Source organism: Cicer arietinum, chromosome 2 (genome assembly GCF_000331145.2).
Source record: "Cicer arietinum cultivar CDC Frontier isolate Library 1 chromosome 2, Cicar.CDCFrontier_v2.0, whole genome shotgun sequence".
NCBI classification, from domain to species: Eukaryota; Viridiplantae; Streptophyta; class Magnoliopsida; order Fabales; family Fabaceae; genus Cicer; species Cicer arietinum.
Window position 1 is genome coordinate 52,038,071 of NC_021161.2, and position 15,816 is coordinate 52,053,886.

The 15,816-nt window shown below is 24.9% G+C and overlaps 2 protein-coding genes across 2 annotated transcripts; one reads left to right on the forward strand and one right to left on the reverse strand.

The window, feature by feature from the left end:
• Nucleotides 1–1,169: 1,169 nt before the first annotated feature.
• Nucleotides 1,170–2,384, reverse strand: LOC140919475 (phytochromobilin:ferredoxin oxidoreductase, chloroplastic-like). Its single transcript, XM_073365510.1, has 3 exons — nt 2,119–2,384; nt 1,794–1,910; nt 1,170–1,302 (listed from the first exon to the last, which is right to left on the reverse strand). The coding sequence occupies exons 1-3, from the start codon at nt 2,305–2,307 to the stop codon at nt 1,204–1,206; spliced, it is 405 nt and encodes a 134-aa protein (XP_073221611.1). The 5' UTR covers nt 2,308–2,384; the 3' UTR covers nt 1,170–1,203.
• A 7,946-nt stretch (nt 2,385–10,330) lies between these two features.
• LOC101500609 (F-box protein SNE) lies at nt 10,331–10,780 on the forward strand. Its single transcript, XM_004491502.4, has one exon. The coding sequence runs from the start codon at nt 10,331–10,333 to the stop codon at nt 10,778–10,780; it is 450 nt and encodes a 149-aa protein (XP_004491559.1).
• Nucleotides 10,781–15,816: the final 5,036 nt, after the last annotated feature.

Below are 15,816 nucleotides of genomic sequence, written 5' to 3' on the forward strand. Positions count from 1 at the left end.
TTTTTAAACTTAGAAAAAAAAAATTAATAATTTTTTTACAATATTCTAAAATTAATATAGTCACGTGTATAGGAAGATATATTTGAGTAGGCATAAATTGAACTTAAATCCATTAGGAGAAAAAAAGTAAGAAAAACTCCTCTTACTATATTTGATCAAGTTGATGTGACAAGTCTTATAATTTCACATGCTTAAGTTAAGGCTTCTTTTTTTATGAATCTTATTTTCCTTTATTTTGACAAGTCACTTTGGTCTATTTATAGGTACCTGAATAATGTCATGCCATTGGCATCATCCTCTGCCTCTACAATTTTTATTCACATGGTGTCCTCTGCTATTAACTAGCCTCTTGCGTTCGTGCATTTTGTTTTCACATTCACATATATTTGCCCTCTCCATTATTATTTGCTCCTAAAGTTCTTACCCAACTAAATTAAGTAAAATATCTCAAAAACATACTATACAAACAAAAAGTGTTGATTAAGAACTTGTTTGTTTGTCAAAATATTTTGTTTTATTTTTTAAAATACGTGTGTATTTAATTTTTAAGAGATATTTTTTTAGTGAAATATTATCATAAAGAGAAGATGATTTGATATGACTAAATTTATTGTATAATTATATGAATTTTAATCAATTAAATAGAATATATTATAAATTTAATGTGGTTTGACGATTCGTCAAAATCTCACCAAAATATTTTATTACTCAACTTCAAATTTTACATTTTAGGGAGTTTAATCTTACATTTTAATAGTAGGAATCCTCACATTAAATGTAAAACTAATGATATATAACTGTATGGTTAATTTTGTCAAAAAAAAATTATGGTTAACAAAGTTTAATTTTGGATGCTCTAGTAGTAACTTCTCCCCTTGTGTTTTGTAATTACTTGTTTGCATCCTATTAGCAACATAGTTACTTGTTTTTATGTTTTATTCTAACAGGATTGAACTATAGTTTGAGGGTCCTCTATTCATAAAACTACACGCTTAAGAGAACGGAATAAGCAATGCAATTAAAGATTTGTGATCTTCAACCTGCTTATTAGGGTTAACATTCAGGGTTCAACACAAATATAGTAAACCAAAGAGCTAGATACTTCATAGTAAAACAAATAGTATTTTCTAATTTATATTCTAACTAAAGATGAAGGTCACTTTATACAAATGGATTTTCATAACTAGGGAAGAAGATGTTAACTTACAATACAACGATGTTTGTTTTAGCCGATGTGAAAAAGTTAGCACAAAAAATTGGGACATCATATTCTGCTTTTGGAAAGACAGCAAAATCCAAAACCTGCATATGGTGTGAAAGACCAAGAAAAAAACATCTAGCATATTATACACCAACCTTCTAGCAATGTAACAACACAAACAACAACAACAAAAAAGCTTCTATCTTCAGCCACTTAGGGTCTGTTTACTTCTCAATTCTCATGTTTCCTGTTTTCATTTTCACTTCAACTAATTCAACTAATAAACGTAAGAGAACACAGATTCAATGTTTCTCTAAAAAATTTCTTTTACAATTTTTAAACACATACTCAACATTTTCAGAAATTGTGAAAATGTTAAAACATTGTTTTCATTATTTCTGAAAATGCATTATTCCTAGCTAGTATTTCATCTTCTATCTATCACATATGTTCACAAAACAAGTCTTACATCTCTTCTAACCAATTTAAAATGAATAAATATTTTATAAAATGGAAACTAAAATATTTTTAGAAAGTAAATTGAAATGCCACAATTAATGATGAAAATTATATTATAGTTTTAAAAAGTAACCTGCATAGTTTCTGTCTGAATGATAAGACTACGTAGAAGCCTAATCTTGGAAGCTTGAAATGACATCATACTAAGCACTCCTTTACCATCCTTAGAATTCATGGAATTATACTTTTCCTAGCAAGAAAAAAATATAAACGAAATGGCATATTAAACTAAGAATCTGCAACAGCAAAACAATTAAGGGATTAAATTAAATTAAAAGTAATACTATGGAAAAGAAATATAAATGAAATGGTATATTAAGTAACAAGAAAAGACAAAAAGTATAAGATTTAATAATAATGTAATAATAACATAAATAAAAAAAGTATGTAATCGAAACCTGTAAAGGAGAAGGGAACAATTGGGTATGGAAATTGGTTTGATCCAAAGCAAAATCAACAAAATTGTGATAAGATACTGAAAATGTTTGTATGGAAGCTTTTCTGTTAGAGGGTATTGTTGTCTTTTTAAACGGCAAAGAAAAGCTTGAAGAAGATGAAAAGGAGAATGAGTAACCGCCAAAACCCATTGAGCTGAACTGAGCTGATTACTTGGAAACTCAGCACACAAAGCAAACGTGCTTAACTCTGCACCTCTTCTATGTTTTCTGACTTTTTTTTTTTGTCAAATAATGTTTTTTTTTTCTTCATAGTTAGTTGTGGAGTAATGGCCCAACGACTTTGGATTTGGGCCTCGGCCCAAATTCATTTACTCTATGTCCCTTTTCTTTGATAATAAAATAATTTTTTTATTATTTAAATTTGGGATTAATTTTACTTTAAGGATATTGGTATGGTACCCGTCTTTTCTTATGAGTATTTAAGAATTCTTCTAATAATATTTTTATATGCATGACATATATTTAGGAAGAGGAAAAATCTTAAGCCGTGGATTAATTTGTGAGAATATTTTCTGTTTTGTTTTTTATTATGTGCATTTATTTTATTTTAATGAGTTGTTTTTGAAGTGAACTATTATTATAGAAATGAGATTAATGGTAGTTAATAAAAATGTATTTTTAAAAAACAATGAAAAATTATTTTTTGACAATTTTATTATTTTTAAAAATGTTGACAATTATTCACTTTAAAAAGTATATTGTCTTCTTATTAATAAATAAAATTAACACAACAAATTTAAAAAAATAAAAGATAGGTTGATAATAATAATAACTAGTTTGACCTACTACATTATCTCATTTTCTCAATGAGCTACTTAAAAAATCATCTACTATGGTTTCAGGTTTAAATCAAGTTCCATTCAAATTCTCAAATTCTAATGCACTTTTCCTTTGATTTGGTTAAACTACAATTTGAAACTTCTACACTGTTGTTCAATGTCATTGCTATTATGCAATGTCAACGTCAAGCCAAACATATGATTAACGTTAGTTGTATGGCACGCACTAATGGATGGTCTTATTCAAGACATTTATTTACTTGCAAACATCAATTAAATAAACCGTATTTTTTAACTCATTTTCTTAATTGTAAAGTATATGTGTATTTATTTATTACTTTAGAAATTTAGATTTTTTTAATAGAGGATAAATTAAATATAATTTTTTAAATTTTAAGTACTTCAAAATTTATATTTAATTAATCTTTTGTTAAAAAAATTTAAATTTTTATATAAAAGATTTTTATAATGTTTAAATATATCTACAAAAAATTATTAAAAAATTCAAATAATACACATTAATTGCCTAAAAAACAAAGATTTAATTGTTTTGAAAATATTTGAGAACAAATTTTAGAAAAATTAAAAATAAAATATGAAATATTTATAAAACTAAAAATTTATTTAATCAAAAATAAAAATTCACAGTTCTTTTTATTCATAAATTTAATTGATGTCAATTTGACAACTTAAATTTAAAAAAAATACTTTTATTTTATTTTTTTTATTTTATCAAAAAAGACACCAAATAGAAAAAGTTAACGGTGAAAGTAACGTATCCATGAACTAGAAGCCGTTATATACATTTAATTCTTAAGGTTAGAAATTGGTCCTTCAAAGCATACAATTGGTCCTACTGGGTAAGTGCATGATTCTTTTTTGGGTCTAAATTTTTTTAAACTTAGAAAAAAAAAATTAATAATTTTTTTACAATATTCTAAAATTAATATAGTCACGTGTATAGGAAGATATATTTGAGTAGGCATAAATTGAACTTAAATCCATTAGGAGAAAAAAAGTAAGAAAAACTCCTCTTACTATATTTGATCAAGTTGATGTGACAAGTCTTATAATTTCACATGCTTAAGTTAAGGCTTCTTTTTTTATGAATCTTATTTTCCTTTATTTTGACAAGTCACTTTGGTCTATTTATAGGTACCTGAATAATGTCATGCCATTGGCATCATCCTCTGCCTCTACAATTTTTATTCACATGGTGTCCTCTGCTATTAACTAGCCTCTTGCGTTCGTGCATTTTGTTTTCACATTCACATATATTTGCCCTCTCCATTATTATTTGCTCCTAAAGTTCTTACCCAACTAAATTAAGTAAAATATCTCAAAAACATACTATACAAACAAAAAGTGTTGATTAAGAACTTGTTTGTTTGTCAAAATATTTTGTTTTATTTTTTAAAATACGTGTGTATTTAATTTTTAAGAGATATTTTTTTAGTGAAATATTATCATAAAGAGAAGATGATTTGATATGACTAAATTTATTGTATAATTATATGAATTTTAATCAATTAAATAGAATATATTATAAATTTAATGTGGTTTGACGATTCGTCAAAATCTCACCAAAATATTTTATTACTCAACTTCAAATTTTACATTTTAGGGAGTTTAATCTTACATTTTAATAGTAGGAATCCTCACATTAAATGTAAAACTAATGATATATAACTGTATGGTTAATTTTGTCAAAAAAAAATTATGGTTAACAAAGTTTAATTTTGGATGCTCTAGTAGTAACTTCTCCCCTTGTGTTTTGTAATTACTTGTTTGCATCCTATTAGCAACATAGTTACTTGTTTTTATGTTTAATTATGTCAGTTTAGAGATGCTTCTCACCCAATATTATTTTATATTTAGTAGGCTAAAAAGTTAAAGATTTAGTCTCAAGATTAAGGAAGTTTCTTAATTTCTTCCCCATGAAACAAGAAGTAATGAGCAACAAAATCATCAATGATCAATCCCATGCAAAAGCAAAGACACAAGAAAAAAAATCCATTAGCTATTAGATAAAATAAAATTTTAAAAATAAAGAGTAGATTCCATAGTTGGCCACTCTTAGCTAAGAGAGTGGTTAGGACTTAGGAGAAATATGTCATGAGACATATGATAGGGTTGATTATGAACCCTGGCTGTCATTGCCATGTTGTTTGTTTTCATGTTCTTCATTCTGTTTACCTTTTACCTTCTTGTTTGTTTGTTCTCTGGATGTTGTTTAAAGTTTTTATCACAAGGTACTTGTGCTAATTGGGATAATATCTCTAATCATAATGGTGTATCTTAGTCAATAGTAGAATGTTGATGCAACATTAATTTATAATTGATTGCAATATTCTTTTGATTAAAAAATTAAGGAGCAGAGAGAATTATATCAATTCATCTGTGGAATAATATATTGCAGAAGATTTAAATAAATAAATAAATTAAATACTTAATTGTAGTTTTTGTCTCTTATTTTAACCAATTTGTAAAATTAGTATTTTTATTTTAAATTCTTACAATTTTGATCTCTACTTTGAATTTTTTTACTAAAAAATAATGACGTAATATATTATAAACGACATAATATATCATAAGATGATAGATAAATTAAATGATAGTTTTATTAAATGGAAGATATATAGATTTGTTAAATGAATTCGTTCAAACGATGAGGGTACTCAATCATATTTATATATTTGGGATAATTTTGATAATATAAGACTCTAATACAGATAATCATATTTATACATCTAAAAATCTAGCAAATTTGACGATGAAAGAAGTAAATACAACTTTTATACGCACATTTTTATCTAGTATGAGTCTCAAATCAGTTTAGATCTCACTCATAAAAAACTAACAAAAAAGAAGAGAGTGTTTAATCATATATTTATACATTCAATAATTTAGATATCTTGACAATAAAAAACTCTAATTATTAGATAAAATATTAGTCACACCAATTTATTAAATTAGTTAAATAACTAATTAATCAGTGGATCTAATTAGTGTAACTAATATTATATATACCAATACAACTTCAATACCATATTTAAGTCTAACTTGGATCTAAATAGGATTAGATCTCACTTCTAATAGTTAGGTCAAATATTTCATTCATAGGACTATGATGTCTAATCAGTTTTAATAGTTAATTAAAAGGATGAGGATATCTAATCACGTTTAAATTTTAATTATCCAAAAACTTTAGTACCGATAAAAGTTGAACCGAATTAAATTTTTGTAAGTATTTACAATAAAATGAAATGAATTGATGACATATTTTAATTCATTTAAAATAAATAATATAATTAAGTTAACTTTGATTTATCCAATTAATCTCTTTTACCACTCCTAACTTCTATGGATGGAAGGGATATACGAGGATTTAATCCCAAAGAAATGAAAAATGGACCACAGTTCAGAGTTGATTGAGTCTATTATTGAACTATATATATATATATAATTTGTTGACATGACAATAGTAGATTCTCTGATATATACTACCTAGTTGACCAATTAGGATGTGTTCACAACTTTACAACAACAAAGTACAAAGGATAATTGTTGGGGAAGAAAGAAGCGAGATGAAAAAAATTGGTGAATTTATGGTTGCAAATTCCATAGGGTTATCTCTTTGTATTTTTGCCCTTAACAAGTTGCTAAGAGAAAGAATAGGGAACAGTGCTTCCCTAGAGTATGTCCAACAAACAAGTCCAACTCAATAAAAACAATACCTTAAGACACTCTCATGAATTTGCAGTGTGGGGTATAGTCCCTTCATACACAAATACAAAAGTTTTTAATTAATGTATCAAATGTCAATTTCAAACCCCCCTAACTATATCATATTATATTATGTGCTTTCTGTCTCATGGGACTTGAGTGTTTTCCTTTAAGTGGGAGAAAAATGTATAGATCAATTTACAATACATTTTGATAAATAGTTTATCGTGAATCGAATTTTTAAAATTATTTAAAATTTTAATAAAATTAATGACATTTTTCATCAATATAATAAGATTAATATTTATTTTTGTTTTTTTAGTTGAAATGAGTGATTGATATTTTGATTTGAAGAGTTAAGTTTTGAAAATATATTTTTTTTATTAAACAGATATCAATTAAATTATTGTTTCGTGTGTAAATACTTGAAAGAACATTAACTTATATTTTTTAGAAGTATCTTGTCGTTTAAATTTTTAAATAAACATTGATGTACCATATACCACTTACATCTATGAAGGTGGTCTACAATAGTATTTGTAAAAAATCTATATGTGTTGTGTGTACTCACACAAATCATGTACTTACATGTAACTAACTACATTTGAACTGTCCAAACAAAATATTAGATGCATATTTTTTAAATAAAATATACATATTTGGATTGAAATTTAAACGGTGCAATCTTGTTCAAATGGTCAAATGTAGTCCACTACAATGTTAAATCAAAATCCGGAGAAATTTACTTGCAAGACATTTCAAATAGTTTTTACCATACTATGATATAAAAGCTCCTACTGCTCTTTCTTAAGATATAACAAAAAATGACTAAAGAAAGTTGGTGCTTTATTGACATATTTATTTTTGGGACAAAGGGATCACTTTTTCTTAATTTGTTGTTATTCAAAATTCATTCATTAAATTTGAAATTGAAGAGACTAAAACTACATGTTTCATAATTTAAATAAGAATTAAAAAGTTGTATTTTTATTTTATATTGACTAAATGTGAAATATTGAAATTTTATATAAATAAAAATATGATGTATTTTATCTTTTTTTAACTTGATTGTAATTTTGATCTATTTATTTTCACCAATTAACGTAATTGGTCCCTTATTTTTAAAATTGATAGTTTTGGTTTATCTTTTAGATTTTTTAACTAAAAAATGATATTTTGATATATTTTAAATAATGTGACATATGATTTCATGATATAAATTTATCTAGATGCATTATTCATATGTCATTAACTAAATTACAGAAATACAAAAATTTCGAAGTTAAAATTTAAGTTTTTCAAGAGTTTTATTATAATTAAATTTGTATTAACTATTTTACATTATAATATCATATGTCACAATCGTCATTTTTTTCAGTTAAAAAATTTAAATAAATAATCAAAATTGACATATTTTAAAATAAGATAATTGATTTCGAAAATTGATAAAAATAAAAAATAAAAAGTAAAACTACAATTAAACATAATAATAAATTATTGGTTTGCCTTTGCCTAGCTAGGGAAGGAAAAAAGTTTAGAGACTAGTTTCTGGTGGAGCATAGTTCACCTCATTTTTGTTGGCATTTATTGAAACAATTCATCATAGGCAAAAATTCAATGTAACTTTGGTTGGCTCAGTGCATTCTCTTTTTGTTTTCTAAAATGCACTGTTGGTGGTACTCAATTGCCAACCTAAACAGAAGGAGAAATAAAAGCTCTTCTTCTTGTCTTTAAGTTAGTACAAAGCATCTTTTTTTATTCTATGCAAATATTATTGTTAGATAGCAATATTTGTTGCAGTAATATTCTACGTGTGCATCAAGTATTCTATCCACAAACAAAGAAAATATGTATATATGCAATGATCACTAAAGCCAGATTTGTAGATTTTCTGCATGTGAGATCTCTGTATTTTTTTTATTTTTTTTTATATATAAAAATATCTCTCAATATTTAAGATTTGAATTTTTGCAACAAAAATATAATGGCATTACTATTAAAAAAATGTTTCATTCTTAATTATTTGAAATTAAAAGGGATCTTTTCTTCTTATGTAAACATATATTCCGTGAATCCGTGATATAATAAAAAATGATATTTTTTAAAACTTAAACAGTAAAAGTAATTAAATAAAAAGTAAAGAAAAAACAAAAAATTAGGTGACATAAACCTTATCAAAGAAAAAAAAAATACTTGAGCGCTCAATATTTTTAAATTACATTATTTCATCAATCATCACTATTTATCTTCTTTGGGTGTATATATTATTAATTGAGTTTGTATACATGCACTCAAATTAATTACTTATTTTTTTGGTAAACACTCAAATTAATTAATTGTTCAACATAGTTTGGTAGAACAGTCCAAGGTATAAGTCAAATAAATTAAAAAGATATGTAATTTACACAAATCTTGAAAATTGTTGGAATCCAAAGTCTTTTGCTTGAAATTAAACATTAGTTAAAAAAGAAAATACAGAGGTCCAATACTATGATCACATTGGGTCAACCGTTGCTACTGGATAAATAAAATAAGTTACATACATTAATTAATAAAACAAGCAAAAACATTAGATCCAATATGCCCTTTTCTCAAACAAAAATAAAAAGTGTTTAACTGAATAAAATAATAATATAAACATTTGAAGTTAAAAAAACACACAAAACAACTAAATTTGATCCTAATAATAATATTAATATGTTATGTCAATCAAATTGTTAAAAAAACAAGCAATAAAGTTTTGGTAATGGGCTCCATTTACTTGCACCATTGTTAGACAAATAAGGTTTTGGTCCTTAAACATGCATAGAGACATGCCCACATAAAAAAGGTAGGTAGTTTCAAATTTCACACCAGTGTACTTGACTTAACCACTCACTTGTGTCATTTTTAATAATAATAATAATAATAATAATAATAATAATAATAATAATAATAATAATAATAATAATAATAATAATAATAATAATATTGATTTAATAAAGATATAAAATAATGTGTGACAACGGTGTTGATGCCAAGTAAGACGGTATTGGAAAGAAGAACAAAAAGAAGAAACAGAAAATCGTGATTACACAAAAACAAAACCTATATAGAAAAAGTAAGAAGAGGAAAATAAATAAAGCTTAGCATTGGTTCCAGTTCTCTGCTTTGGACCTTTCTCTTGGCCCCTTCCCTTTCCCCTCGATACTCTCATTCTCTCTCTCTCTCTCTCTCTCTACGTCCACAAATCCAACCACAACAACAAATTATCTGACAATATATGTAATATATGTATACAAATATATATATAGAGAGAGTATTTTAAATACATTTATACATAAAATTGACATATTAACTATACTAATAATTTTTGTTAATAAAAGTAAATAATACTAGGTAAACTTATATTTAAGAACTTTATTCACAAAACAATAATTAATTTAAATTTAAAAAAGAATGACAAAAATCGAAACAATATTCTTTTACAAAAGTGTGAATAGAAGAGTCTCTCACAACAAGTTAACATTTTTTCATTATATGATTTCCCTAAAGTCAAAATATTTGTCACACACTTGAAACTTAAAACTTAAAACCCCACCCCACTTTCACATTCCATATTATCATTTCTTCTTCTTCAATTCTATCTTTCTCTCCTGTGCCACACTATGGTGCACCACCACCATGATAAACGACATAAGTTTTTTATAAACGACAACATTGACATTCTAAGGGAAATCCTTAAACGACTCGACGGTCCTTCACTCGGTGTAGCATCCTGTGTGTGTCGCTTATGGTGCACCCTCACAAACAACGATGATTCTATCTGGGAACACCTATGCTTCCGACACGTGTCCACACCGCCGGCGGCTTCGGTTCGACCAATGGTGGTGGCGCTTGGCGGATACAAGAGGCTTTACATGGTGTGTGTAAGGCCAGTGCTGAGTCGACTCGGTGAGTCAGAGCGAGTTAGGAAAAGAGTGTGGACTCGGCATGAGGTGCAACTTTCACTGTCTTTGTTTTGTATTGATAGCTATGAGAGACTTGGTGGTGGAATGATAACCAGTGACGCGTCTGCATCGTCCCTCATGTTCCTCTGTAACCCCATCAACGTTTGATTCTTATTTTTTTTTATTATTATTTATTTCACCTTTTGCATTTTTCAAAACATAATAATCTTGCCCCTATTACTCCTCAATCTACTACTACTACTTGTTTTTTTTTTTTTTTTTAATTATTATTATTATTATTATTATTATTATTATTGTTGTTGTTGTTGTTGTTGTTGTCGTCGTCTCTGGTTTTTTTTTTAATTGTTATTTTTTGGTTTTATATATATATATATATATACCAAAGTAATTTAGAGGACTTGTGTTGCATCCAACAAATATTTGTTACCAAAAATATATATCAAAATCATTAATAAAAGTTTGCTATTATTATGCCATTATTATTATTTTTTATAATGTCTTTAATTATTTATTATTTTATATTATATAATTTTTTTTTTATCTGCAATAATTAGTTAAGAGTATTATTGATAAATTTTGACTTCTACGGCATATCAGTAAATTAATATATTTTAATATAATCAAATTAAGTGACTAATAATTGAATGACACGACTTCGTTAATTAATATTATTGATTTAATCAATTTTTAATATACAATATATGAATATTGATATAGATAAATTAATGATAAACTAACAAAATTATTGGTTAAATTTTAATAGTACTGGTATATTCTTTTTTCTTGATAGTATTATAGTTGTCTTGATTAAATATAATCAAGATTTCTAACGAATAAAAAGAAACGAAACATGTATCTACATCTACAATATAAATAATTGTTTTGCACCAAAAAATAGTACATGTGGCAAGTTTTAAACAAATGAAACAGTTAATCTCTTTCTAATACTTTTAGTTCACATCTAGCAATACTTTAATCATTTAATATAAACGATTTTGTAAATAATAATTAAATCAAATTTTGAATTAAAAATAATAAAATCAGATATTCAAACATGTTCTCTAACAAATTAATTTGGGGACATTCTCTTATAATGGACAACTTCTATATTAATATAAAAATCTTTTCCATTAATATCACTAACTGCGTTTTTCCTAATTTTCTTTACTAACATATTCAATTGTTAATATTAAATTTTGTCATTTTGAATTTTTTGTTGTTATCATGTTTCTCTACTTTGTCAAACATAGTGTATCAAGAATTTTTTTAAAAAGGTATAACTTTTTTAATAATTAATCAAATGGATTTTGTTCATTTACTGGATTAAATACACTCCCGATAGTACAACTTAAATGTGGTATGAAATTATTTATCAATAACAATTTCTAGGTCAACCATAACAACCTTAAATTTTTTAGGTCTATTAGTCATTATAGTTGTTTACTATTTATAAAACTTCCTCTCTTCCACAAAGAAGATAACTCATGAAAAAAAATTGTATTGCTCTATGTGCTCATTCATTCTTTTTTATTCGTATTATATCATTTTCATTCACACTCCACTCATTGTTTTTCTGTATATGTTAATTTAATTTTTATTTCTCTTGTGTTTATTTATTCATAAAAAATTTGTATGCTTTTCACCTATTTTTTAAAACCGATGTTTTTTAATAAATGATGTTTTTGGTTCACTTATTATTATTATTATTATTATTATTATTATTATTATTATTATTATTATTATTATTATTTTCATATGTATGATTTTTCATTTAAAAATGGGTGAATAAATCAGAAGTGGTTCCACTTCTTTAGTATTTTTGAAGATCTCTATATGTTTTTTTTAATTGTGTGTGTTTATTATGGTTATCAACAATTTAATTAGACATGTAAACTTATTCATATCCACTTCTCTTTATAGTACAACAAATTCAAAATGATAGACACAATTTTATTATATTTTAAAATTTTTTTGCAACTGAAGCTTTCATTAGACATGTAAACTTATTCATATCCACTTCTAGTTCCCTTCATTGATCTTCAATAGTAGGTTAACAAACTATGGAATCAACCTTCACTCTCATCAAAGACATTCGTGCCACAAAGATATACTTGAACATAATTTGTGGAGTTAAACAAAATTCAAAGATCCGTTTGAGAAAATAAACTTAGACATGATCCTTTTGGATAAAAAGGTTTGACACACACAATTATATATCTTATATTACATTTTTTTTCATTGTGATTATATTGTAAATCTTTTTATAAATTATTATATGGTAAACTTAATTATTTATATTATTATATATAAATAAATGTATAAATTTATTTGTATACATATTTATATTTATTTAATATAAATATAAATTTATAGTGTTGAAAAATACATATAATTGTGATAAAGACGCTCATCACTCAATTTCAAGAATTAATCAATGAGGGATCTACAATCAAAAAGTTCTTAGTTGGTAGGAATTATCTAAAATACTAAACAACTTCTCACAAATTTGAGTTGAACTTTATATGGGAATAAACTGAGGTTAGTAATTTTAATATCTCATAATTTGAAGATTTGCTTCCCGTATTTCATATTATAAATCTATTTTACTAAAATATTCTTTTAAATAAAGATGTCATTGGCCATATTGTCGAAAAGGATAACATTGGAAAAACATAAAGGGAATAAAGAAAGAACAAAAGTCATTGACATTGTCATCAAGGATTTGGAGTAAGCTCATAGTGTATTTTACTTGCAACAGATATTTATATTTTCGTCAATTTTTTTATTAATTATTAAATATTCAAATAATTTCTCAATGCATAATTTATACATATGTTATAAATAAATAATATTTATTTATATATAGTCAGTCTAATTAGTTATGATTTAATTTTTAAATACTAGTTAGTCTAATTTATTAATATTGAATAGTTGGATCATTAAAATTTTAATTTACAAGTTATAGTCATTCTAGTTAATTAAGATTGAATCATTTGATTGTCGAAATTATAATTTCTAAGTCGTAGCTAGTCTAATTTGTTAATATTGAATAGTCGGATCATTGTAATTTTAATTTATAAGTCGTAGTCATTCTAATTAGTTAAGATTGAATTATTGGATTAAAAAAATTATAATTTCTAAGTCATAGTCCGTCTAATTTGTTAAGATTGAGTCATGAGATCGACGAAAATATAATTCTTAAGTCATAGTTAGTCCATTTAACTAAAATTAAATTGTTGGATCATCGAAATTTAAAATTTGAAGTCATAGTTAGTTTTTATATAGTTTAGATTGAATAATCGAATAAGCGATAATAAAATTTATAAGTCATAGTTAGTTATTTGATTAAGATTGAATTGTTAAATCGTTAAAATTTAATTTTTTTGTTATAATTAATCTAATCTCGAATCATGAAAATTATAATTTCTAAATCAATTTTTGTTTAATTTCAATGATATGACGGTTCAATATTCACTGACTAGATTGATTAGGACTTAAAATTTTGAATTTTAGTGATCCAACCGTTAAATTTGAACTAATTAGATTGATTATGACATAGAAGTTTAAATTTCAATAATAAAATGATTCAATCTTAATTATTTAGACTAAATATGATTTAAATTTTTTAACTTTCAAAATCCAATGATTCATTTTAACATGATTAGACTCCTTATGACTTATAAATACTAATTTTGATAATTCAGCAGATCAATTTTACCTAATTAAATAAGACTCTAAAATTTTAATTTCGATAATTCAAGAGTGTAAATTTTAACTTCAATTAATAATCAATATATCATATATAAATAAATAACTAACTAAATTTTATAATTTTAATATATAATAATTTACAATAAATTATATTTTTCTAACCTTAAAACATTGAATTTATGTAATATATATTAAATTTGCTCAAATTTGTGACAACAATCACTTCAGCACGATGGTAAAATCTTTTATGTTTGCGTTAAGGGACATGCCATATGATATTGTCTCTATTTTATTAAGTAAAATATGTCTAAATAGGTTGTTTTGATGATTTTACTTTGGATGGACTCTAAATTTGTATAAACATATATATAAATACTTTTATTTATGGAATACAAAATAAAATATGCAAAAATAGAGAAATAAAAATTATCAATGACTTATAGAATATTATAACACCAATAAAAATATAGAGAATCTAAATATTTACTCTCCAGTGACGGTGAGAGGTTTGAGAATAGCGTCAACTTAGATTTATTCTGATTCAAGAGAATGATAGTTTTCTTTATATTTTAGGTTCAGTTAGTATTAATGGTATTCTCTGGATCTGTCAAGGAAACTCGATCCCACGTTCCATGTATCGTAAATAATTCCTATTCTATTTTATAGGTAGGTTGTTGTTTTTTAAATATAAATTCAATCTAAACATTCTTACTATTTTAAAATATGAATAAAGTGATTTTATTTCATTTTTGTTTTATTTGTCAAAAAAATATTTACATTTATCTTACGTTTTTATATATGGGTGGAGTTTGTGTGTTATATATAATGAGATACTTATTTTAATTATTAGCTATTGACTTTAATTAATATATCATTATTTCAATCCATTTTATTTTTGTTATAATTATGTTTTTTTATGATAAAATGAAGTGGTTTTTATTTTAGTTTCTTTTTTTGTTTTAAGAATGGTTTTCTTTTGCAAGAAAATAAAAATCATTACAAATATATGTACACGTACACCTTTTTATAAAAATAAAAAAATATTATGTTTACTCCCTCTCTCTCTACCTCATTCGCACACAAAATATCAATTAATGAGTTTTGATAGCTTTTTATGTTTATATGTACGAAAGCTCATAACCAAAATATTCAAGTCCTAACTTACAATTATTTTTAAGAGTAAAATCATCAAAATCAAATACACTTATACCTCGAAAGTTAATTAGTTTGTAATAGTAAATTATAAAAATTAATTTGTTGTTTGTGATAATCTCTCTGCCGCTTTGGTAAGATCTATCGTCATTGCAATTCTCGGTGAATTATTTGTAGTTGTTCGAACTTAATGATTCATACATGTTTAATGAATGTCGAAATTGATCGTTCAATTTTTAAAATTTGTGACTATTTTTTTACTCATATTTGTGTCCTAGATATTCTAGTAAAATTTATATAAGTAGTAACCTAGCTCGTAA

What these genes read in the sequence shown, in the direction of transcription:
- LOC140919475 (XM_073365510.1), bottom strand. Translation starts at nt 2,307, where the DNA reads ATGGGTTTTGGCGGTTACTCATTCTCCTTTTCATCTTCTTCAAGCTTT. An exon ending in TGTTCCCTTCTCCTTTACAG is followed by an intron (nt 1,911 to 2,118) that starts GTTTCGATTACA and finishes TTTTCTTGCTAG; the next exon opens with GAAAAGTATAATTCCATGAA. An exon ending in TTCAGACAGAAACTATGCAG is followed by an intron (nt 1,303 to 1,793) that starts GTTACTTTTTAA and finishes CACCATATGCAG; the next exon opens with GTTTTGGATTTTGCTGTCTT.
- LOC101500609 (XM_004491502.4), top strand. Translation starts at nt 10,331, where the DNA reads ATGGTGCACCACCACCATGATAAACGACATAAGTTTTTTATAAACGAC.